The sequence below is a fragment of the Pseudophryne corroboree genome, chromosome 3 (assembly GCF_028390025.1).
Source record: "Pseudophryne corroboree isolate aPseCor3 chromosome 3, aPseCor3.hap2, whole genome shotgun sequence".
Classification (NCBI taxonomy): domain Eukaryota; kingdom Metazoa; phylum Chordata; class Amphibia; order Anura; family Myobatrachidae; genus Pseudophryne; species Pseudophryne corroboree.
Window position 1 is genome coordinate 62278211 of NC_086446.1, and position 26813 is coordinate 62305023.

The window sequence follows — 26813 nt, forward strand, 5'->3', positions numbered from 1 at the left end:
CACAGAGATTGGAGCCAACCCACACACAGCGCTTTTAATGTAAAGGGATACCCCTACTAGCGCTGACTGTGCACCTTAATAGGTTACACGGTCTTAATGCAGCCCCCATCCCCTTCTACAACCCCCTGGTACCGTGAGAGATAGCTGGAATTGCTGTGGAGGAACTTGCTCTTTCTGGACAGCGCTGTGCAGGCAGGAAAATGGCGCTGAACACTGCTGGGTCCACTCTGAGGAGAAGCTCCACCCCCAAAATGGCGCTGTCTTCCCCGCTCTTCACAAGGATTATACTGGGCTGAGGTAAAATCCTGGCTTAGATCCACAGACCCCGACAGGCTTGCTGACCAGTGCAGGGTTCAGGCGCTGGCTCAGGGCGCCCGTCACAGCGCCGCACTAAGTACCACTGAGCCTCCGGAGCGCAGTTAGTACTGCACTCCTACCATGTTGCCGCCATCTTCACACCAGGCCCCCGCTTGCTAGCGGGGTCGGTGACTCACTCGCCACCGATCTTCAGCTCTGTAAAGGGGTGGCGGCATGCTGCTGGGGTGAGCGATCCCCTGTGGTGGGGAATGATCTATCCCCTCAGGAGCTCAGTGTCCTGTCAGCGGAGATAGTTGCTCAGACCACGCAGGGCGGACACTACTCCCCCCCTTAGTCCCACGAAGCAGGGAGGCTGTTGCCAGCAGCCTCCTTGTAAAATAATAAACTCTAAAAAAAACTTTACTAAAGAAGCTTTGTAGAGCTCCCCTAGCTGTGACCGGCTCCTCCGGGCACATTTTCTAAACTGTGTCTGGTAGGAGTCGCATAGAGGGAGGAGCCAGCCCACACTCTCAAACTCTTAAAGTGCCTATGGCTCCTGGTGGACCCATCTATACCCCACGGTACTAATGTGGTCCCCAGCATCCTCTAGGACGTAAGTTAAAAAAATAAATTATCTGATGAGAAATTTTAAATTGGCAATATGCCATTCACGACAAGAATAGCAAAGAAAGGCTAAGGCCTTGGCCTATGTTCATGACTGGTGGTTCAGCTTCTCATGAAAATGGAAGCCCTCCACTCTCTTGAAAAATTAAAAAAATTAAGCTTGTTAAAGCACAGGAAAAAACAGTTCAGTGATATTACAAATCCCCAAGGAGAGCCAAGTGTGTCAGCGGTTGCGATGTATAGGCCTGACCTTCCAAAGACTGTATAGGAAGAGGAGGCTCCTACCACCATTTGCACCCCTCTTCAAGTGCTGGGAGGTGCACCGCCAGTCCAGTTGCTGATATTGAGATATTGCTGAGGAGGAAGTTGACGATGAGGATTCTGATGGTGATGTGATTTGTTTGAATAAGGCACCAGTGGAGACAGTTGTTGGCCATGGGATGAAAAAGCCCATTGTCATGCCTGGGCAAAATACAAAAAAATCCACCTTTTCGGTGTGGAATTTCTCTGTGAGGATGAGGATGTAAACACTGAAGGGGGTGTGGAATCTGAGGATGAGGACGACATCTTGCCTCTGTAGAGCCAATTTGTGCAAGGAGAGATAATTGCTTCTTTTTTTGATGGGGGCCCAAACAAACCAATCATTTCAGCCACAGTCGTGTGGCAGACCCTGTTGCTGAGATGATTGGTTTGTTAAAGTGTGCATTTCCTGTTTATACAATATAAGGGTGGGGTGGGGGGGGGGGGGGGGCAAGGACAATTCCATCTTACACATCTTTTCTTTGTTTGCCACATCATTCCAGGGGTGCTGCCCCTCTGCCCTATCAGTCCAGGGGTGCTGCCTCACTGCCGTTTAAGTCCAGGGGTGCTGCTGCCTGTCTGTTGTGCTGTGTAATTCTTCAGGGGTGTTGCCTATCTCTGTATAAGTCTAGGGGTTCTGCCTATCTGCTGTAGTCCAGAGGCACTGCCGTATAATTCCAAGGGTGCCCTGTCTGAAACTGCTCATCTGTAGTAGATATATCTTCTAGTGTGCACTGTGTACCCAGCATTAGAGAGAGGTTGTTCTCAATGATTTCATGTACTCAAATGAATGGCTCCAATTAGTCAACCTTAATTTTGATTTATTATTAATGTTCCACATTTTGGGATTATTTACAAGATGTGCATTTGTTGTTCAGGGTTGTTTTCCTTTATTTTGTCAATGTTTTCTCCTTAATAACACCCAAATAGAAGGATATCACGGTGCGCAATGACAGCTGCTAGTGTGGGTATAACTAAAAAAGAGGTTCCTTCTACCTCCAAAACCAAACAAATACAAAAACTTAGAATACCACTCAACCAGCACTTGTGCGGGGATCAGTTTTTTTTTGTGTTCTCCTGAAGTCTTTTCTCTCATGAGGTATTATCTCAATATGTACCTGGAAGAGAGAGAAATAGGTAGAACATAGCGTAAAACCTTCTTTTAAAAACGTATATTTCTTACAATAAAATCCACAATTAATCATAAAACATTAATTGCCCAGATGGTTCATTGGCAATAAGTCCACAAATAAGTAAACATAGTAACATAGCTAATGAGGTTAAACCTGTAATCTGTCTTGAGACAAGTTCACTTTAATGTCCTAATTGAAGTAATGTTTTATGTTTAGTTACCAACTGTAAATCATGTTCCTCCCAGATTAAAAATGAAAATTTCTGCAGCGGGGTACACTGGTATTCCACAGGGAATAACAAAGGGGTGTAGAATAGGATCTTGATCTGAGGCACCAACAGGCTAAAAGCTTTGACTGTTCCCAAGATATTCACTGCCGCCTCCTCTATAACCCCGCCTCCGTGCACAGGAGCTCAGTTTGTAAGTTGGTGCCTGCAGTGCAGGCAGCTAACAGGCAGGGCTGCTCCAGCAGCCCTAGGAAGAGCTATTTTAAAGAAGATAGAATACTTCAAGGGCTGCTGCAGAGGCACTCTAGTGCTAGATATCATTCTGATAGCTCCTGCTGCAGCGGCGCTATATACTCCCGCGTCCCTGGTTGCTGGGTACTTACAGCAGAGGCTCCGGTTCTTCACCGAGGACACACACACTAACCAAAGTTCTCCAGGATCGCGTGGCCGCACTCAGGGACGAGGTAAGAGGGTCACCCAGGCAGGACCCGCTGGAAAACGAGATCCGCCGTGGCCATTAGGAGGCGGGCCGCGCACTGGCGTGGATACAGGCCAGAGCCTTATCCCCTTGCTGGACTTCACCACTGGGTGCTGTGGGCATTAATAAAATGGATTATAGCCTAATCCGACCTGTGCCCTTGCCCTGGTGGTCTAAGAAGTCCTCTTATCGGGCTGTTACTTCTTCTCAAATCAAACATGTTCAGGATACCTCTTCCGATGTAGATGGCGTGTATACTGATCCCACAGACTCTGATCATGTTGTTTCTGATGGGGAATCTGTTTCACACATGGATGTTCCTGATCTACTAGAGGCTATCAGGCTCATTCTTCAGATTTATGATGATCCTGAGCCTGCTATTACATCTAAGAAACCGGACAGGTTCAAACGTCAGAAGGTTACTAAATTGGTTTTACCTCATTCTGATCACTTGGTTTACATATGTCAGGATTCCTGGGAGAACTCAGGAAAGAAATTCACCCCGCACAAGAAGATGCTAGCCCGCTATCCCCTTGTGGCAGAATTGAGTAAAAATTGGGAAACGCCACCGCTGGTGGATTTGCAAATCGCTCGGTTGGTGGTGTCATCTGCTCTGCCTGTCACTACCATCACTTCTCTCAAGGAGCCGATGGATAAGTGTGTGGAGGGCTGCTTAAAAGCTATCTATACCCTCGCAGGGGCTACGCATAGGCCCACCATTACGGCTACTTGGGCCGCAGAAACTATTGAGGCGTGGGCTCAGGTAATAGAGACTGAGTTTCCGTCCCATTATTCTGAACATGCCAGATAATGTCTCCCTTATATTGTCACGGCATCTCATTACATTAAAGCAGCAGCTTCAGATGCAGGTGTTCTGGCGGCCAAGGCTGCTACGACATCTATTTTAGCTTGCTGTATTCTCTGGTTGCGGTCCTGGTCAGTGGACTTGGGACTCTAAGAAAACCCTGGAGGTGCTCCCGTTTAAAGGAAACATTGGTGAGGATCTCAACAAGATTGTCGCTGACTTGGCGTCTGCTAAGACTGCATGTCTACCTAGTACTACTCCTTCGGCCCCGAAGGCTAAGAGTACTTCTTTTCGTTCCTTTCAACCTCCAGAAAAGCAAAGGGTCAGGCGTACCTGAAACAGTCTCGCACTTCCAAAACCACCAAGCCCAAGCCTAAACATGCCTGGGCTGCCCGTCAGCCAGCTTCCAAATCTGACAAGCCTGCGGCATGACTGGGCGGGCCTCCCTCTGGGGATCCCAGGGTGGGATGCCGACTTCTACAGTTCACCCAGGTATGGCTGAAGACCACTTCAGATGCTTGGGTGCGGGAAGTCATCACTCATGGATATGCTATATCCTTCAATACACTCAAAAAGAGTGAAACCACGTGGCGCACAGGAAAGTTTCATGTGTAAGAAAACAAATGTCTTAAAATGAATGTGCAGGGATCTTTCCTGTTATAAAAACCGTCAAAGTATCCTTCCAGATAGGTAATTGTCTTTTTAGAACCCGCTTTAACAAATATACCTCAGACAGGAGAGGGACAACCTTAGTGCAACAACGTTTGATATCTGAAATATAACACTTTTAAGTAAAGTATCACACTCATATTGTTATGATTCCAGCACTCTGGTCTGAGGAGATCTTATTGCGAGGACCGGAGCACTGGAACGAGATGCTGGGAAAGGGAACGGGAATGGAAAATAGCCCCTGGTGCCCTAACTCCGTTGTCTCACCCGTGCTGTCAGAAATCCCCTGCGAGACTATGGTTGCTTGAGCCCTTGGCAGCCGCGTTTGAAGGGCGGATTATGTCTGCCCAACTCTGATGCCCCCCGGTCTTAGTGAGAGACAAAGGGAAATCCGAGACAGGGAGATAACAAGGGGCCCTCTGACTAAACAACCAGGCCAGGGACTACAAGCTAACTCAAAACTGGAATATGTGCGGAAAAACCGCCAGAGAAAAGGACAACCAAAATATCCACTTGTCCACTTCTCCTACCCGGCACCGCCGAGTTCCAGAGAGGACTTGTGGAAGCGGAACCCTCCGCAAATGCTCCGACAACAGAAGATATAAAGATAAAGCGGCTGAGCCGCAACACACGGCAGAGCCGCAACTCACGAAACACCACTCGATGTTAAACGGTGATCAGTCAGGACTCCAGGGAACAAAACAACTTCCTGGAATGAGATGACAACTCCCGAATACTGGACTTCTGAGGACAGGAATGACCGGATACAGCAGGACTGGAAACAGACTCTCAGCAAACCAAAGCAGCATGCAGGAAGCTATTACCGGCGTCTGTGAGAAGCCCTGGGAAGATACTTAACAGGGAGTCCTCCAATCAGCTGCTTAGAGCCTGATTGGAATAAATGCCGTGCAGCTGCCTTGCTGCACGGCTGGAGGACAGGTGTATGTGTTAGTTCATTAAGCCCAGCAATGGGGAACGCGGTCCGCCAGTGGCGTCCCCGTTGCTAGGGTCCGTGCGGCTCAGCGCGCCTGGCGTCTAGCGTTGCTAGGGAGCCGGCGGCTGAACGCGCACAGCGTCCCTAGTTGCTAGGCGCCGGGCCGCACGGACAAGCGGACCCCGGCGCCGGGCCGCACGGACAAGCGGACCCCGGCGCCTAACAGTACCCCCCCCTTGAGGAGGGGTCAAGGAACCCCTAAAGCCAGGTTTCTGAGGAAATTCCCGAAAAAATGCCCTCTTGAGCCTAGGGGCATGAAGATCCTTATCAAGGACCCAAGACCTTTCCTCCGGACCATAGCATTTCCAGTGAACTAAAAAATAAAGCCGACCCCGGGATAATTTGGAATCGAGAACCTTCTCTACCAAGAACTCCTGCTGTCCCTGTACATCCACTGGAGATCTACCCTGAGAGATCCTCCGAGGAAACCTACTGGAAGAAACGTATTGTTTCAACAGGGAACAATAAAAAGTATTTCCAATCCTGAGAGATCTTGGTAAACGTAGCCGAAAGGCAACTGGGTTGACTCTTTTAATAATAAGAAATGGCCCAATAAATTTGGGTCCCAGTCTAGCCGAGGATTGTTGAAGCCTGATGTTGCGAGTCGACAACCACACCCTATCTCCCACCTTAAAAGTGCAAGGACGTCGGAGCCTGTCGGAAAATTTCTTCTCTCGAAAGGCCGCTTTTCCGAGAGCGAGGTGCACTTTTTTCCAAATTGCTCTGAGATGGGAGGTCAATGCCAGCGAGGAGACTGGAAAATGATGAAAAAAAGAATTAGCTCTGGGGTGAAAACCAAAAACTGAAAAGAATGGAGTCTCTTTAGTGGAGGAATGACAGGAATTATTGTAAGCAAATTCAGCCAAAGGAAGAAACTCGGACCAATCATTCTGGAGCTTGGCCGAATACAAGCGCAGATATTGTTTCAATGACTGGTTAACTCGTTCGGTTTGCCCGTTGGATTGTGGGTGATAACCGGATGTTAATGACAGTTTCATCTTTAATGAAGCACAAAAACATCTCCAGAATTGTGCGATAAATTGTGGACCCCGATCAGAAACAATATCAGTGGGTAACCCATGAAGCCTAAACACATGGCGGAGGAACAAAACTGCCAACCCTTGAGCAGAAGGCAATCGGGGAAGAGCAATAAAATGAGCCATTTTACTAAAACGGTCCACTACCACCCATATGACTCGGAATCCGGCTGAAAGGGGAAGGTCAACCACAAAATCCATGGAAATATGAGACCATGGCCTGAGAGGAACACTTAAGGGCATAAGTTGCCCGATAGGCAAGGAACGGGGAACCTTATGCTGTGCACAAACCGGACATGAAAAAAACAAATTCCCTAACGTCTTTGGACATACTAAGCCACCATACTGAGCGAGAGACTAACTCCAATGTCTTAGTGATTCCCGGATGCCCTGAAACCTTGTTGTCATGGAATTCAGTTAAAACAGTAGCTCTCAAAAATTCAGGAACGAAAAGACGACCAGCAGGAGTAAATCTAGGAGCTTGGTGTTGAAGCTGGTTTAACTGGGTAAATAAATCCTGTGTGAGGCCTGCCCGGATGACCGAAGATGGAAGTATTGGGGTAACAACAGGATTGTTATTGTGAACCGTAAGAAAACTACGTGACAGGGCATCAGCTTTAGTATTCTTGGAACCAGGCCTGAAAGCGATAATAAATTTGAAACGAGTAAAAAAATAATGCCCAATGTGCCTGCCGAGCATTAAGCCGTTTAGCTGATTCAATGTATTGCAGGTTCTTATGGTCAGTCAATACCGAAATAGTATGCTTAGCTCCTTTCAGCCAATGCCTCCACTCCTCAAAAGCCCACTTTACCGCCAGTAACTCCCGATTACCAACGTCATAATTGGATTCAGCGGAGGAGAACTTCCTGGACATAAAGGCACAAGGATGTAGCTCCAAAGACTCCGGATCCTTTTGAGAAAGGACAGCCCCCACTCCAACCTCTGAGGCATCAACCTCCACAACAATGGGCAATTCCGGATTGGGATGTCTGAGGACTGGAGCTGAGACAAAGGCTTGTTTGAGGGCCCGGAAGGACAACTCAGCTTCATGCGACCAGTTGGTAGGATCCGCTCCTTTCTTAGTCAGAGCCACAATGGGAGCTACCAGGTCAGAAAAAGAATGAATGAACCTCCTATAATAATTCGCAAACCCTAAAAAGCGCTGAATTGCTTTTAAATTGGTGGGTTGCGCCCAATTAAGGATGGCCTGAAGCTTCTTGGGTTCCATGGAAAATCCCTGAGGGGAAATTATGTACCCTAAAAAAGATACTTCCGTGACGTGAAATTCACACTTCTCCAGCTTGGCATATAAATGATTCTCACGTAACTTTTGAAGAACCAGACGCACCTGGGTGATATGTTGTTCCATCGATTCAGAAAAAATCAAGATGTCGTCTAAATAAACGACCACGAATTTCCCTAGGAAGTCACGGAGCACATCATTTATGAGGTCCTGAAAAACTGCTGGAGCATTAGACAGGCCGAACGGCATCACCAGGTATTCGTAGTGACCCGACTGAGTACTGAAAGCCGTCTTCCACTCATCTCCAGATTTAATTCGGATGAGGTTGTAAGCTCCTCTCAGGTCAATCTTAGAAAAAATCACAGCAGAACATAACTGATCAAAGAGTACAGAAATCAACGGCAAATGATAGGTGTTTTTGACTGAGATCTTATTCAGGGCTCTAAAATCAATGCATGGTCTAAGCGAGCCATCCTTCTTCTCCACAAAGAAAAAACCAGCACTTAAAGGAGATCTTGATGGTCTAATAAACCCTTTCTGTAAGCTCTCCTGAATATAGTCATTCATAGCCGAAGTTTCTGGCCCGGACAATGCATACAATCTTCCCTTTAGCAATGCGGCACCAGGAATTAGCTCAATAGCACAATCATAAGGCCGATGGGGAGGCAGAATGTCCGCATTGCCTTTGGAGAAAACATCAGCAAACTCCAGGTATTCCACAGGAATGAGTTCTGGAATGATAGCTGCTACTCTGACTGGAAACGAAATACATTCCTTAGCACAAAAAGTACCCCATTGTGAAATCTCCCCGGACCGCCAATCAATGGTGGGATTATGAAAGGCCAGCCAAGGGTGACCCAGAACAACTGGAACTGCTGGGCAATGTGTAAGATAGAACTCAATTTTTTTCGGAATGTAAAGCTCCTACTGTAAGTAGCACAGGAGGTGTACGGTGAGAAATAACCCCATTGAAAAGCGGACTCCCATCTAAGCCATGCATGGTGACACACCTACCCAATGGTAACTGAGGAATGCCTAAGGCCTTAGCCCAAGTTAAATCCATAAAGTTTCCTGCAGCTCCACTGTCGACAAAAGCCGACACCAAAGAACTGAGGCTGCCAAAGGAAACTTTAACTGGGACTAAAAGAGAGTTATTCGAGGCGATAAGCTGCAGACCTAGGTGAACCCCCTCACAATTCACCTGGTCAAGGCGTTTCCCGACTTGTTCGGACAGTTACGAGCAAAATGTCCCTTACCACCACAGTACAAACAAAGACCGGAATTTTGCCTTCTGGCTCTTTCCTCAGGAGACAGCCGGGAGAGACCCATCTGCATGGGCTCCTCTACGTCTTCTGAAATGGAGTAAACACACGGACTTGACCTTACAGGTGTTCCTCTTTCAGCCCTCCGCTCTCTGAGACGACGATCAATCTTAATAGAAAGCTCCATGAGTCTATCGAGAGTCTCAGGAGCGGGGTACTGGAGGAGACTGTCTTTTATTGACTCTGATAAGCCAAGGCGAAACTGACTGCGTAGGGCTGGGTCATTCCAGCCACAGTCGTTCGACCAACGGCGAAACTCAGTACAATAAACCTCTGCAGGATTTCTACCCTGTTTGAGAGCGCGCAGCTTACTTTCAGCGGACGCCTCTCTATCAGGGTCATCATACAAAAGCCCTAAAGACTTAAAAAAAGCGTCTACTGACAACAATGCAGGATCCTCTGCCCTTAAACCGAATGCCCAGGTCTGAGGATCCCCCTGGAGTAAAGAAATAATAATCCCAACCCGCTGAGATTCAGTACCAGAGGAAGTGGGTCTTAAACGGAAATAAAGTTTACAGGATTCCTTAAAATTAAAAAATTATTTTCTATCGCCAGAAAAACGGTCAGGCAAATGCATCTTTGGTTCAGGGACTACCCTTGGGGAGGCTCGCAAAAGATCTTCCTGCGACTTCACCCGAAGCGAAAGATCCTGAACCATCTGAGTAAGTTCTTGAATCTGATTGACTAAGAACTGGCCAGGATTTGGCCCTACACCTGTCGGATTCATGAGGCCAAAAAATTTTAAACAAAAACTGAAAGAGAGGGAAAAAATTAAAGCCCTGTTTAATTTTAATTTTTTGGTTTGGGCCGGTAATAATGTTATGATTCCGGCACTCTGGTCTGAGGAGATCTTATTGCGAGGACCGGAGCACTGGAACGAGATGCTGGGAAAGGGAACGGGAATGGAAAATAGCCCCTGGTGCCCTAACTCCATTGTCTCACCCGTGCTGTCAGAAATCCCCTGCGAGACTATGGTTGCTTGAGCCCTTGGCAGCCGCGTTTGAAGGGCGGATTATGTCTGCCCAACTCCGATGCCCCCCGGTCTTAGTGAGAGACAAAGGGAAATCCGAGACAGGGAGATAACAAGGGGCCCTCTGACTAAACAACCAGGCCAGGGACTACAAGCTAACTCAAAACTGGAATATGTGCGGAAAAACCGCCAGAGAAAAGGACAACCAAAATATCCACTTGTCCACTTCTCCTACCCGGCACCGCCGAGTTCCAGAGAGGACTTGTGGAAGCGGAACCCTCCGCAAATGCTCCGACAACAGAAGATATAAAGATAAAGCGGCTGAGCCGCAACACACGGCAGAGCCGCAACTCACGAAACACCACTCGATGTTAAACGGTGATCAGTCAGGACTCCAGGGAACAAAACTACTTCCTGGGATGAGATGACAACTCCCGAATACTGGACTTCTGAGGACAGGAATGACCGGATACAGCAGGACTGGAAACAGACTCTCAGCAAACCAAAGCAGCATGCAGGAAGCTATTACCGTCGTCTGTGAGAAGCCCATGGAAGATACTTAACAGGGAGTCCTCCAATCAGCTGCTTAGAGCCTGATTGGAATAAATGCCGTGCAGCTGCCTTGCTGCATGGCCGGAGGACAGGTGTATGTGTTAGTTCATTAAGCCCAGCAACGGGGAATGCGGTCCGCCAGTGGCGTCCCCATTGCTAGGGTCCGTGCGGCTCAGCGCGCCCGGCGTCTAGCGTTGCTAGGGAGCCGGCGGCTGAACGCGCACAGCGTCCCTAGTTGCTAGGCGCCGGGCCGCGCGGACAAGCGGACCCCGGCGCCTAACACATATTTAGTAAGTGTATAACTTGCTCATCATCCTCCCAAGCTGAAATACTTCTTGAAATATCTTCCTCCACTGGAGTGTATAAAACGCAAGAGGGAGAATTTAGTGCGACATTGTTTGGATAACAGTAACAATTTATTCACAAAGTTACACTTACAATAGATAAAAATGTACAAGGCACATAAAAACCTCCACAGGGGTTGGTGACTCTCACGGGAATGGAGATCGGAATTTGGTGGTGCAGAATTTTTTTTAAAATGACAGGGGCGTGCAGGAGATGCTGTCGGTGGCCCGAAGAATTGTGGGCCACTTTCGGCATTCAGCCACTGCGTGCCGAAGACTGGAGCGCCAGCAAACACTCCTGAACATGCCCTGCCGTCAGCTGAAGCAAGAGGTGGTAACGAGGTAGAATTCAACCCTCAATATGCTTCAGAGGATGGAGGAGCAGCAAAAGGCCATTCAAGCCTATACATCTGCCTACAATATAGGCAAAGGAGGGGGAATGCACCTGACTCAAGCGCAGTGGAGAATGATTTCCATGTTGTGCAAGGTTCTCCAACCCTTTGAACTTGCCACACGTGAAGTCAGTTCAGACACTGCCAGCCTAAGTCAGGTCATTCCCCTCATCAGGCTTTTGCAGAAGCAGCTGGAGAGATTGAAGGAGGAGCTAAAATGGAGCGATTCCGCTAGGCATATGGGACTTGTGGATGGAGCTCTTCATTCGCTTAACCAGGATTCACGGGTGGTCAATCTGTTGAAATCAGAGCACTACATTTTGGCCACCGTGCTCGATCCTAGGGTTAAAGCCTACGTTGTATCTCTCTTTCCGGCAGACACAAGTCTGCAAATGTTCAAAGACCTGCTGGTGAGACACTTGTCAAGTCAAGCGGAACGTGACCAGCAACAGCTCCTCCTTCATTTTCTACCGTCACTGGAGCTGCCAGGAAAAGGATAAAATTTCCAAAACCACCCGCTGGCGGTGATGCAGGGCAGTCAGGAGCAAATACTAACATCTGATCCGGACTGAAGGACCTGCCAACGATTACTGACATGTCGTCTACTGTCACTGCATATGATTCTGTCACCATTGAAAGAATGGTGGAGGATTATATGAGTGACAGCATCCAAGTAGGCATGTCAGATAGTCCGTACATATACTGGCAGGAAAAAGAGGCAATTTGGAGGAATTGGAGGCCCTTGCACAAACTAGCTTTATTTTACCTAAGTTGCCCCCCCTTCAGTGTGTACTCCAAAAGAGTGTTTAGTGTAGCCGGTAACCTTGTCAGCGATTGGCGTAGGAGGTTACTTCCAGAAAATGTGGAGAAAATTACGTTCATCAAAATGAATTATAATAAATTCCTCCGTGGAGACATTTACCAGCAATTGCCTACAGAAAGTACACAGGGATCAGAGATGGTGGATTCCAGTGGGGATGAATTAATACTCTGTGAGGAGGGGGATGTACACAGTGAAAGGGGTGAGGAATCGGACGATGAGGAGGAGGTGGACATCTGGCCTCTGTAGAGCCAATTTGTACAAATGAGAGATTGATTGCTTCTTTTTTGGTGGGGGCCCAAATCAACCAATAATTTCAGCCACAGTCGTGTGGCAGACCCTGCCGCTGAAATTATGGGTTTGTTAAAGTGTACATGTCCTGTTTATACAACATTAGGGTGGGTGGGAGGTCCCAAGGACAATTCCATCTTGCACCTCTTTTTTTTATTTATCTTTGCATCATGTGATGTTTGGGGCTAATTTTTTTAAGTGCCATCCTGTCTGACACTGCAGTGCTACTCCTAGATGGGCCAGGTGTTTGTGCCGCCCACTTGGGTCACTTAGCTTAGTCATCCAGCGACCTCGGTGCAAATTTTAGGACTAAAAATAATATTGTGAGGTGTGAGGTGTTCAGAATAGACTGGAAATGAGTGGAAATTATGGTTATTGAGGTTGATAATATTATGGGATCAAAATGACCCCCAAACTATATGATTTAAGCTGTTTTTGAGGGTTTTTTGAATAAAAACACCCGAATCCAAAATGCACCCGAATCCGACAAAAATTTTCAGGTAGGTTTTGCCAAAATGCGTCCGAATCCAAAACACGGCCGTGGAACCGAATCCAAAACCAAAACCCAAAACCCGAAAAATGCCAGCTGCACATTTGTGATATATATTTTATATATATATATATATATATATATATTTAGCTGAATGATATTAAAATCACCAGTAGTTCATTGAATGTCATTATGAGGTACAGTCCTACTTGCCTACACTCTTGGATCCTGCAGGGGACTCCTGTTTTTGGGGTAGTCCCCCACACCCCTGAAGAGTGGGCATCCCACCTGCATTCTGCCCACTTCCTAGTGAAGTGGGCAGAACAGTATCATAAAATCCAGGTCCATGCAGAAGGGGGTGGGACCTAGTGAGGCTAATCTATATTAATCATGTCATTTAGGCCCCACCCCCTATTCAAATTAGCCCGAATCGTGACATTTTGCCGTAAGTGGGAGGGGCATAATTAGACAAAAGCTCCGGCCTTGCCCCTATCACAGCCCACCTGCTTGTCCCCTCTGGCTTCTCTCTGGGGGGACAATTTAAAAGTGGGTAAGTATGGGTACAGCGGGGTATATGTGTTACCAGGCATAGATTGTGCTGGTAATTCTCTTCCTACTTCCCCTCTATAGTTGAGGTGGTTCTGGTATGAATGACATGTGAAAATGGTCGACACATGAAAATGTCGACATGTATTTCTGAACTGTTTTTGGTGTCATTTTTTCCGTAACATGACCAGGAAACCCAATTAGTGTACCGCATCCCCTTCCATCACTCGCTTCGCTCAGCAGGGGTTACTATTCCCAATCGTAGTCCACGTGGATGGTAAAGTATGAAAAAAATGTAAAAAAAAAAATTTTTTTTTAAACCATGTCGACCTTTTCATGTGTCGACAATTTTCACAGGTCGACCATGTCAATGTCGACCAATAGTGGTCGACCTAATGACTGCCGACCTTAACATTGTCGGCCATCCAAACGCATACCAGTTGAGGTGAAGCAGTATACACTGGCAACAAGATGTATGATCATCTCGTTTGCTGGAGTGGGGGGAGTGAAAACTCCCCACTCCGGCAAACCCTGTCAGGCACCACAGCACATTAGCCTAGTGGTGATGTACTGTGTGTCTCCTCCCAGCCAGCCCCTGTGCGCATGCGCAAGATCTCGCTGCTATCACGAGATCTCACATGCGCATCCTAGAGCTTGCAGTAGCAGCCTCCACACAGCAGCTGTCAATGGGGCAATGACACCTGCAGCCAGGGTCGGACTGGCCCACAGGGGTACCAGGGAAACCACCGGTAGGCCCCACTGCCTGAGAGCCCACTCCTTCCTCTATGGATCAGGTTCCAGACTGTGCACTTCTATTATACATGGTAGATATGTTGCGTTACACTGCACTAAACTATTTTGTATTTCTGTGGAGGCTGGCCACATCCCCTTTGTAGGATGGCCACAACCCTAAGTATGGGCCCCTATCACTGCATCCCTCCCCCCGGTGGGCCCTTCACGTCCCAGTCCGACACTGCCTGCAGCTGTCACCATGCTCACACTGCCACTGTTATACATGGGGATCAAGCTGTGATTAGAGATGTGCACCAACCCCTGTGTCTTGGTTTTGGTTTTGAATCTGTATCTTTTTCATGTTTTGGATCTGTATTTGGTTTTGCCAAAACCGCCCTTGGGTGTTTTGGTTTTGAATATGTTTTTTTTTTTTTTTTAAATCCTAAAAACAGCTAAAATCATTTGCACCTGTTTTGTTCCTACAGTATTATTAACCTCAATAACATTGATTTTCAGTCATTTACAGTCAATTTGTGTCCACCTCACAGCTCACAATGGGGGTCATTCTGACCTGTTCTCAAGCTGCGGTTCATCGCAGCGGTGCGAACGGGTTGGTTCTGTGCATGTGCGGCGGCAGCATTGCGTAGGCACGTCGTTGCCCGGCAACAGGCCTTGCCAGGCAGCGACGCCGTGTATGAAGAAAGCGGTCGCAGTGGCAACCGCAAGAGAATTGACAGGAGGAAGGCGTTCCAGGGCGTCAACTGACCATTTTCCGGGAGTGGTTCGGCGAACGCAGGCGTGTCCAGGCATTTGGGGGGCAGATGTCTGACGTCAGTTCTGGGACCTGCATCGCTGAAATCATTGCACCAGGTAAGTATGTCTAGGGTTAGTCTTGTTCTACACAAAACTTTTTTAGCATAGCAGGGCTGCACAAGCGATCACAGCCTTGCTGTGCTAAAATATACTCCCCCATAGGTGGCGTCTAGTTGATCGCACAAGCAGCAAAAAGTTGCTACGTGCGATCAACTCGGATTGATCCCCAATGGGCCTAATTCAGAGTTGATCGCAGCAAATTTGTTAGCAGTTGGGCAAAACCGAGGCTCTCATTCCGAGTTGATCGCACGCTAGCTGCTTTTAGCAGCAGTGCAAACGCTAAGCCGCCGCCCTCTGGGAGTGTATATAAGCTTAGCAGAAGTGCGAACGAAAGGTTAGCAGAACAGTGCTGACATTTTTTCAAGCAGTTTCAGAGTGGCTGCAGACCTAGTCCTTCCTTGCTATCACTTCAGTCTGTTTAGTTCCTGCTTTGACGTTACAAACACGCCCTGCGTTCGGCCAGCCACTCCCCCATTTCCCCAGGCACGCCTGCGTTTTCACCAGACATGCCTGCGTTTTTAGCACACTCCCGGAAACGGTCAGTTACCACCCAGAAACACCCACTTCCTGTCAATCACTCTCCGCTAGACCTTGTGTAAAACTGCATACCTTTGTGTGAAAGTACGTTGCGCGTGCACACTGCGGCCATACGCATGCACAATTTTGCTTTGCGCTGTGAAAATCGGCAACGAGCGATCAACTCGGAAAGAGGGCCCATGTGCACTGCAGGTGAGGCAGACATAACATGTGCAGAGTTAGATTTGGGTGAGGTGTGTTCAAACTGAAATCTAAATTGCAATGTAAAAATAAAGCAGCCAGTATATACCCTGCACAGAAACAAAATAACCCACCCAAATCTAACTCTTTCTGTACAGTGCGGGTTGAATACAGTGCAGGTCAGATGCAGTGTGGGTTGGATACAATATAGGTTACAGTACAGGTCAGAAACAGTGTGGGTCAGATATAGTGTGGGTCGGATACAGTGCAATTTTAATACAGTGCAGGTTGAATATAGTGCAGGTTGCAGACAGTGTGGAATGGATACAGTGTGGGTTGGATACAGTGCAGGTTACAGACAGTGTAGGTCGGATACAGTGCAGGTTACAGACAGTGTGGGTTGGATAGCGTGCAGGTTTGATACAGTGCAGGTTGCAGACAGCGTGGGTCGGATACAGTGCAGGTCAGATACAGTGCAGGTAACAGACAATGTGGGTCGGATACAGTGTGAGTTGGATACAGTGTGGGTTTGATTCAGTGCAGGACGGATAAAAGTGCAGGTTACATACAGTGCGAGTTGGATACAGTGTGGGTTTGATACAGTGCAGGACGGATAAAGTACAGGTTACAGACAGTGCAGGTCAGATAAAGTGCAGGTTGAATACAATGTAGGTCAGATACAGTGCAAGTCGGATACAGAGTGGGTCTGATACAGTGCAGATTACAGACAGTGCAGCTTGGATACAGTGTAGGTTACAGTGCAGGTTGGATACAGTGTAGGTTGGATACAATGTGGGTCAGATACAGTGCAGGTTACAAACTGTACAGGTCGGATACAGTATGGGTCGAATACAGTGCAGGTCAGATACAAATTGAGTTAGGTACAGTGCAGGTTTACCGTTTTATACAGTGCAGGTTACAGTGCAGGTCGGATACAGTGTGGATTGGATACACCAATAGTGCAGTTACTGTGACAGATGATGATGATGATAAATGCCCCCGGTGGTGTCTGTGAGGAGGAGGATGCTGGCGGTGTTGACAGGGTGGGAGCGCCAACGGCATCCTCTGTCTGGGTGTGCCAGCGGTGTCGGCAGTACGGGGTTTCCATCGGTGTCCTCTATGCAGGGGTGCTGGCTGTGTCCAATGTGCAGGGGTGCTGGCAGTGCAAAGATGCCGGCTGTGTCCTCTGTATGGGGGTGTCAGTGGTTCTTCTGTGTGGGGATATCATCTGTGTCAGCAGTGTGGGCATGTCAGCTGTGTCCTCTGTGCTTGAGTGTCAGCAGTGTCTGCAGTGCAGGGATGTCGGCTGTGCCAGATCTTTCCTCTGCGTGGGGTTGCCGTCGGTGTTGGCAGTGCTGGTGTCCAGCTGTGTCTTCTATGTGTGTGTGGGGGGGGCGCTGACTGTGTCGGCAGTGTGGGAGTGCTGGCAGTGCTGGCGCTGTGTTGGTAGTGCAGGCGGTTGTGTCGTCAGTGCGGTGGGTGCCACGATCTTGCCCCATTGATGTCTATGGGGACATGACAAACAGCTCGCTCAGCCAATCAGCAGTCAGTCCTTTGAGTTCAATGAGACTGACACCCAATGCAAAACATTATGATTCAACAGCAGGATAGTGAGATTTTGCCTTAATTTGGGATCTGGAGCAGGCAGGGAGTTCCAAACGTTTGCTCGGATCATCCCGGATACCCTATGTTTGGGTGGGTCCGGTTCTTAGAGAACCGGACCCGCTTATCTCTAGTGCTGCTGATACCACTTCTCCTCCATATTGGAGGACAACAAATTTTCCCCAGTATGTATAAGGTAATCTGAGGTTACATAGTAATCAATACTCATGCTGGGTACACACTTATAGATATATCTGCAGATCAATTGATATGCAGATATATCTATAGATGGACCGGGCAATGTGTTGTGCATACATACTGCCTGATCCATCGGGACTGACATCATGAACTGGGTGGGCATTTACATGCACCTTCCCAGTTGCACTGTCAATCACCGCCGGCTGGTGCAGCATGCATACGACCGCCCTTACACACACCGATGCACCAATATATCTGTAGATATATTGATCATCATTTGTGCTGCAGGCCTGATGCGATATGTCTGTGTCAATGGCGGCAGTGTTCACATATTGTTGATACACACTGGCGGACAGGCCAGAGATATATCGACCATTCAATAGAATGGACGATATATCGGCCAGCGTGTACGCACTTCATAGAGACATGAAGCAGCTACACATCAAACTACCCTCATTTATAGCCAGTAACACAATAAGCACATTATCAGAGACTGCACCTACAGTCTAATAGCTGATATACTGTATACACCAACATTGTACATAGGGATCCCGACCGACGGAATGCTGGCAGCTGGGTGAGCGCAGATGAGCCCCTAGCGAGCACGGTGGCGCGCTACACGTGCCACGCTATTTATTCTCCCTCCAGGGGAGTGGTGGTCCCTCAAGAGGGAGAATAGGTGTTGGTATGCCAGGTATCAGGATTCCGGCGCCGGTATACTGTGTGCCGAGATCCCAACAGCCGGCATACTGAATACCACCCTGTACATACATTATACAGTATATTTTGTCAGCGATTACATCATGCTATGTGTGAGGCTGGAAATGGTAAGAAATGATCTAACGCAGATCTCCCATCTTTTATCAGTTTGTATGACTGTGATCTGACCTCCTCCTGCTGTGATGATCTCCGCTCTGTTATTACTACAAACCGCTCTCTGTCCAGACTGGAGCTACCAGCGAATGATCTGGGCGACTCTGGAATAAAACTTCTGTGTGAGGGACTGAGGCACCCAGACTGTACCCTGCAGGAACTTAGGTAAGATCTGTCATAGTATTTATAAAACTGTCCTCTTTATACAGAACATAGGGCTATTTGAGAAATGTGTGTAACCTGATGGGTTTTTTACTTCTCTGATTGTAGATCTGTGTATGCAATGACGGTCGCAGTGCCCATTAAGCTGAATCATGATTTAGATGCTGCAGCTGTTTGAGGGGGAGGGGCAGCGATGGTTAGCGTTTATGAACACTTGGATGTGTAGACCCTGTTTTCTGGGTGTTAGTGCTCATTCTAACCTAGGGGGTCATTCCGAGTTGTTCGCTCGGTAAAAATCTTCGCATCGCAGCGATTTTCCGCTTAATGCGCATGCGCAATGTCCGCACTGCGACTGCGCCAAGTAAATTTGCTATGCACTTAGGAATTTTACTCACGGCTTTTTCTTCGTTCTGGTGATCGTAATGTGATTGACAGGAAATGGGTGTTACTGGGCGGAAACAGGCCGTTTTATGGGCGTGTGGGAAAAAACGCTACCGTTTCCGGAAAAAACGCAGGAGTGGCCGGAGAAACGGGGGAGTGTCTGGGCGAACGCTGGGTGTGTTTGTGACGTCAAACCAGGAACGACAAGCACTGAACTGATCGCAGAAGCCGAGAAAGTCTGGAGCTACTCAGAAACTGCTACGAGGTGTGTAATCGCAATATTGCGAATACATCGTTCGCAATTTTAAGATGCTAAGATTCACTCCCAGTAGGCGGCGGCTTAGCATGAGCAAATCTGCTAAAATCCGCTTGCGAGCGAACAACTCAGAATGACCCCCCTAGTGTTCTCCCTGCACCTAATCAGTAGTGATGTGCACCGGAAATTTTTCGGGTTTTGTGTTTTGGTTTTGGATTCGGACGTGTTTTGACAAAACCTCCCTGAAATTTTTTTGTCGGATTCGGGTGTGTTTTGGATTCGGGTGTTTTTTTTTACAAAAAACCCTCTAAAACAGCTTAAATCATAGAATTTGGGGGTCATTTTGATCCTATAGTATTATTAACCTCAATAACCATAATTTACACTCATTTCCAGTCTATTCTGAACACCTCACACCTCACAATATTATTTTTAGTCCTTAAATTTGCACCGAGGTCGCTGGATGGCTAAGCTAAGCGACACAAGTGGGCGGCACAAACACCTGGCCAATCTAGGAGTGGCACTGCAGTGTCAGACAAGATGGCACTTAAAAAAAATTTCCCCAAAAAGCACATGATGCAAAGAAAAATGAAAGAAAAAAGAGGTGCAAGATGGAATTGTCCTTGGGCTCTCCCACCCACCCTTATGTTGTATAAACAGGACATGCACACTTTAACAAACCCTACATTTCAGCGACAGGGTCTGCCACACGACTGTGACTGAAATGACTGGTTGGTTTGGGCCCCCACCAAAAAAGAAGCAATCAATCTCTCCTTGCATAAACTGGCTCTATAGAGGCAAGATGTCCACCTCATCATTATCGTCCGATTCCTCACCCCTTTCACTGTGTACATCCCCCTCCTCACATTAATTTGTCCCCACTGGAATCCACCATCTCAGATCCCTGTGTACTTTCTGGAGGCAATTGCTGGTGAATGTCTCCACGGAGGAATTGGTTATAATTAATTTTGATGAACATCATCTTCTCCACATTTTCTGGAAGTAACCTCGTACGCCGATTGCTGACAAGGTGAGCGGCTGCACTAAACACTCTTTTGGAGTACACACTGGAGGGAGGGCAACTTAGGTAGAATAAAGCCAGTTTGTGCAAGGGCCTCCAAATTGCCTCTTTTTCCTGCCAGTATATGTACGGACTGTCCGACGTGCCTACTTGGATGCGGTCACTCATATAATCCTCCACCATTCTTTCAATGGTGACAGACTCATATGCAGTGACAGTAGACGACATGTCAGTAATCGTTGCCAGGTCCTTCAGTCCGGACCAGATGTCAGCACTCGCTCCAGACTGCCCTGCATCACCGCCAGCGGGTGGGCTCGGAATTCTTAGCCTTTTCCTCGCACCCCCAGTTACGGGAGAATGTGAAGGAGGAGCAGTTGACGGGTCACGTTCCGCTTAACTTGACAATTTTCTCACCAGCAGGTCTTTGAACCTCTGCAGACTTGTGTCTGCCAGAAAGAGAGATACAACGTAGGTTTTAAATCTAGGATCGAGCACGGTGGCCAAAATGTAGTGCTTTGATTTCAACAGATTGACCACCCTTGAATCCTGGTTAAGCGAATGAAGGGCTCCATCCACAAGTCCCACATGCCTAGCGGAATCGCTCTGTTTTAGCTCCTCCTTCAATGTCTCCAGCTTCTTCTGCAAAAGCCTGATGATGGGAATGACCTTACTCAGGCTGGCAGTGTCTGAACTGACTTCACGTGTGGCAAGTTCAATGGGTTGCAGAACCTTGCACAACTTTGAAATCATTCTCCACTGCGCTTGAGTCAGGTGCATTCCCCCTCCTTTGCCTATATCGTGGGCAGATGTATAGGCTTGAATGGCCTTTTGCTGCTCCTCCATCCTCTGAAGCATATAGAGGGTTGAATTCCACCTCGTTACCACCTCTTGCTTCAGATGATGGCAGGGCAGGTTCAGGAATGTTTGGTGATGCTCCAGTCTTCGGCACGCGGTGGCTGAATGCCGAAAGTGGCCCGCAATTCTTCGGGCCACCGACAGCATCTCTTGCACGCCCCTGACGTTTTTTAAATAATTCTGCACCACCAAATTCAATGTATGTGCAAAACATGGGACGTGCTGGAATTTGCCCAGATGTAATGCACGCACAATATTGGTGGCGTTGTCCGATGTCACAAATCCCCAGGAGAGTCCAATTGGGGTAAGCCATTCTGCGATGATGTTCCTCAGTTTCCGTAAGAGGTTGTCAGCTGTGTGCCTCTTATGGAAAGCGGTGATACAAAGCGTAGCCTGCCTAGGAACGAGTTGGCGTTTGCGAGATGCTGCTACTGGTGCCGCCGCTGCTGTTCTTGCTGCGGGAGGCAATACATCTACCCAGTGGGCTGTCAGTCATATAGTCCTGAGTCTGCCCTGCTCCACTTGTCCACATGTCCGTGGTTATGTGGACATTGGGTACAACTGCATTTTTTAGGACACTGGTGACTCTTTTTCTGAGGTCTGTGTACATTTTCGGTATCGCCTGCCTAGAGTAATGGAACCTAGATGGTATTTGGTACCGGGGACACAGTACCTCAATCAAGTCTCTAGTTGCCTCTGAATTAATGATGGATACCGGAACCACGTTTCTCACCACCCAGGCTGACAAGACCTGAGTTATCCGCTTTGCAGCAGGATGAATGCTGTGATATTTCATCATCCTCGCAAAGGACTGTTGGACAGTCAATTGCTTACTGGAAGTAGTACAAGTGGTCTTCCGACTTCCCCTCTGGGATGACGATAGACTCCCAGCAGCAACAACAGCAGCGCCAGCAGCAGTAGGCATTACACTCAAGGATGCATCGGAGGAATCCCAGGCAGGAGAGGACTCGTCAGACTTGACAGTGACATGGCCTGCAGGACTATTGGCTTTCCTGTCTAAGGAGGAAATTGACACTGAGGGAGTTGGTGGTGTGGTTTGCAGGAGCTTGGTTACAAGAGGAAGGTATTTAGTGGTCAGTGGACTGCTTCCGCTGTCATCCAAAGTTTTTGAACTTGTCACTGACTTCTGATGAATGCGGTCCAGGTGACGTATAAGGGAGGATGTTCCTAGGTGGTTAACGTCCTTACCCCTACTTATTACAGCTTGACAAAGGCAACACATGTCTTGACACCTGTTGTCCGCATTTGTGTTGAAATAATTCCACACCGAAGAGGTGATTTTTCTTGTATTTTGATCAGGCATGTCAATGGCCATATTCGTCCCACGGACAACAGGTGTCTCCCCGGGTGCCTGACTTAAATAAACCACCTCACCATCAGAATCCTCCTTGTCAATTTCCTCCCCAGCACCAGCAACACCCATATCCTCATCCTGGTGTACTTCAACAGTGACATCTTCAATTTGACTATCAGGAACTGGACTGCGGGTGCTCCTTCCAGCACTTGCAGGGGGCGTGCAAATGGTGGAAGGCGCAAGCTCTTCCCGTCCAGTGTTGGGAAGGTCAGGCATTGCAACCGACACAATTGGACTCTCCTTGGGGATTTGTGATTTAGAAGAACGCACAGTTCTTTGCTGTGCTTTTGCCAGCTTAATTTTTCTAGAGAGAGGATGAGTGCTTCCATTCTCATGTGAATCTGAACCACTAGCCATGAACATAGGCCAGGTCCTCAGCCGTTCCTTGCCACTCCATGTCGTAAATGGCATATTGGCAAGTTTACACTTCTCATCAGACGCTTTCAATTTTGATTTTTGGGTCATTTTACTGAACTTTTGTTTTTTGGATTTTACATGCTCTCTACTATGACATTGGGCATCGGCCTTGGCAGACGACGTTGATGGCATTTCATCGTCTCGGCCATGACTAGTGGCAGCAGCTTCAGCATGAGGTGGAAGTGGATCTTGATCTTTCCCTATTTTAACCTCCACATTTTTGTTCTCCATTTTTTAATGTGTGGAATTATATGCCAGTATCAATAGCAATGGCCTACTACTATATATACTGCGCACAACTGAAATGCACCACAGGTATGGATGGATAGTATGCTTGACGACACAGAGGTAGGTACAGCAGTGGCCTACTGTACCGTAATGCTATATATTATATACTGGTGGTCAGCAAACTGTGCAAAACTGAAATGCACCACAGGTATGGATGGATAGTATACTTGACGACACAGAGGTAAGTACAGCAGTGGCCTACTGTACCGTAATGCTATATATTATATACTGGTGGTCAGCAAACTGTGCAAAACTGAAATGCACCACAGGTATGGATGGATAGTATACTTGACGACACAGAGGTAGGTACAGCAGTGGCCTTCTGTACCGTACTCCTATGTATTATATACTGGTGGTCAGCAAAATTATGCACTGTACTCCTACTATATACTACACAATGCAGCACAGATATGGAGTGTTTTTCAGGCAGACAACGTATACTGGTGGTCACTGGTCAGCAAAACTCTGCACTGTACTCCTCCTATATAAGACAGCTGCTCCCCAGTCCCCACAATTAAGCAGTGTGAGCACAGATATATGCAGCACACTGAGCACAGATATGGAGTGTTTTTCAGGCAGACAACATATACTGGTGATCACTGTCAGCAAAACTCTGCACTGTACTCCTCCTATATTAATATACAGCTGCTCCCCAGTCCCCACAATTAAGATATAAGCAAGCACAAATATTTGCATCAAGAATGAATAAACGGAGAGGACGCCAGCCACGTCCTCTCCCTAACATTTCCAATGCTTGAGTGAAAATGGCGTCGACGAGCGGCTGCTTATATAGAATCGGAATCTCGCGAGATTCCGACAGCGGGATGATGACGTTCGGGCGCGCTCGGGTTAACCAAACCATACGGGAGAATCTGAGTATGCCTCGGACCCGTGTAAAATGGGTGAAGTTCAGGGGGGTTCGGTTTCCGAGGAACTGAACCCGCTCATCACTACTAATCAGTGAGGAGGACATATTGTAACAATACATCACTATAACATTTTGCCTTATTTATAATATGCCCTCCTCACTGATTAGGTGCAGGGTGCTAGAATGAACACCAGAATGTGCTGTAGCCAGTGACTGCATTCATGTACACAGCTTCTCTGACTTTAGCAGCGTGAATTTACCAGTCATACTGAGCTACCGAGGGTTACTCAGATGACCATTGTTCACACAGTTGATCCGATGCTGCATCCTCAGACACAGTAACGGACCGGGATTGCAGGTATAAACAAGTTAGGAAAAACAGAACAGGAACTGATGAGCTCAGAGCTTAAGCATTCACCTTTGAAGGTGCACCAGACAGCAGATTCAGCAATCCAAACAGAAAGCAGAGCTGCTGATACTGGAACTTTTAAGATACAAGTTGTACCGGCATTGAGCAAATGCATGGAAGGGTTTTAAATAGGATGCTCTAATTAGTCATTGGAGTCTATAGTCGGGTGAAAGCCAGCTCCTCTGTAATTGGGAGAAAGAGTCAACTGATCAATCCAACATGGCAGCACCCATGCAGTGCAAAAGCCAGGAATAGGCACCAAATGACCAGCAGCCGACCGGGCTCAATATGTTTGTTTACTGTAGTAGACAGTGGGAGCACCTTAGCAAGTGAAGCAACAGCACTGGGTCTGATAAGAGGGCATCATTGTCCGATTTGCGACATCTACATAGTTAAGGGATTCTTTTCAAAGTAGCTGAGTTGAAATAGAGAAGACATGTTTCATATATTTATGATTAAAGACAGAGAGTAGAGTTTCTCCAATTTTAGGAGATATCATTTTCTAAAAATCTCAATTCACACCATCTGGACCCATGGCTTTATCAAGTTTTGGCTGCTGGATACTATAACTTTGGTCACCTCAAAGACTGTAATTGGTGATGTCAATAAAGGTGCCAAATCGGAGGGTGTCCTTGGAAAGGGTAATTTGTCCCAATTGGCAGGGAAGTATAGATTATCTGTCCAGGCATTGGTATCCTCTGAGGAGTTGGATAGCGTTGCACATAGTACAAAGGTAGGAAAAGAAGCTACAGAAGGAGAGGTATCTCAGTGGCAATACAGATCTTCATAGAAAGATCTCATGACTTCTGTGGTCTGAGCACTAGAGGAGGTATGGGGTGTTTTCAGATGATGAACAATCATTGGCAAGTGGGTACCATTGAGGAGGTTAGTGCCACTGCTGCCAATGACCAATTGAGCATCTGAAGTTTAGCTACTTCCACTGAGACAAGATGTGTTTCTTGAAGAAACTGTATAGTAATATGTTTAGATAAATACGTATTTTGTTCATTTGGCTGAAAAGTTAACCCATCTTATATTTCACAATCCAATTTTAATAGCATTTATGTTGCAATGAAAATTGTCTTAAACTGGACTGTTGTCATATCTAGTATAGAGAGATGGGGACGGGGGAAGGGGAGATATATATTGAAAGAAGTATGGGCCTAAACACAGGCATAGTATACAAGATAAGAAAAGTAAAATAAAAAAAGATAAGCCTCAGTCTAACTTTGTGAGACAAGGACTTTTGGTATCTAATCAATAGACAATGTATAAGATAGAAGCTATGTGACAACCGGAGTGGAGCTCAGTCTGCATCCTGGTTAAGCTTACAAGCATAATAGTGCTCTGAACAACATGTCGAAAGTATATAACAATAAAAAAGGAACCATATTATCCAGTATAACAGATTAGTTGCATAGCTAAAGCTGCAAATTAGGTCTTCTCTGAGAGGGTGTGACTGAAGATATTTCAGATGGTGTGGGGATGTAAACTTGGAAGAAGAAAAGTTTTTTCCTTTCCTATTAAATGGAGCACCTTTTCCTGGAGGCAGTTCAGAACCCAATCCTGTGAAGGTACTGTAGGTGAGGCAGCGGAACAACGTTATCCATGGGCATGGGTCAGAGGAGCCGGTGTTTGGCCAACTCTGCATAATTGCTCTATTACCAAATGACGACATTCTTCTTCAGTGTCGAGTATTGAAGTATTCTGGACAAAGAGAGCCATAGCATTTCATTTAATAGATTTAGGTTAGCCCTCTAGTCTAGTCCAGTGGTTCTCAAATTGTGTGCCGTGGCACCCTGGAGTTCCTCGGGACACTTGCAGGGGTGCCCTGGGTTGGTGGTCCAGGACCAATTAAAATTATTTATTGTCAATGTAATAGGCAAAACGAGTGGTGGTGCCTGTCACTCAAACTATGTGGACGAACAGAAGCAAATATGGTCCCTCACCACACATATGAACCTAAGGATGACATATAAATACAATTTACTAAATATAATTTAATATTTCTTTCTAAATTTCCCCTTAGGAAACAGAAGTGAAACCTGTCCCTCACCACATAACTGAACCTAAGGATGACATTTACACAATTTAATTAATTTCATATTTTCTCTGAATTTCTCAATAAGAAGCTTTTGGCCTATGGGTGCCCTGAAAAATATTTGGATACTCTAGGGCACCGTGATTCAAAAAAGTTTGAGAACCACTGGTCTAGTCTGATATTATTTCGACACGACCAATTTTCTAAATCA

The 26813-nt window shown here is 47.1% G+C and overlaps 1 protein-coding gene across 1 annotated transcript in view; it reads left to right on the forward strand.

Moving 5' to 3' along the window:
- The window catches only part of LOC135054728 (NACHT, LRR and PYD domains-containing protein 3-like), a 470020-nt gene that overhangs the window by 331436 nt on the left and 111771 nt on the right, over window positions 1-26813 (forward strand). The window contains exon 12 of the mRNA XM_063958025.1: window positions 18524-18694. Within this exon, the coding sequence (XP_063814095.1) occupies window positions 18524-18694 (171 nt within the window). The remainder of the gene's footprint in view (window positions 1-18523; window positions 18695-26813) is intronic.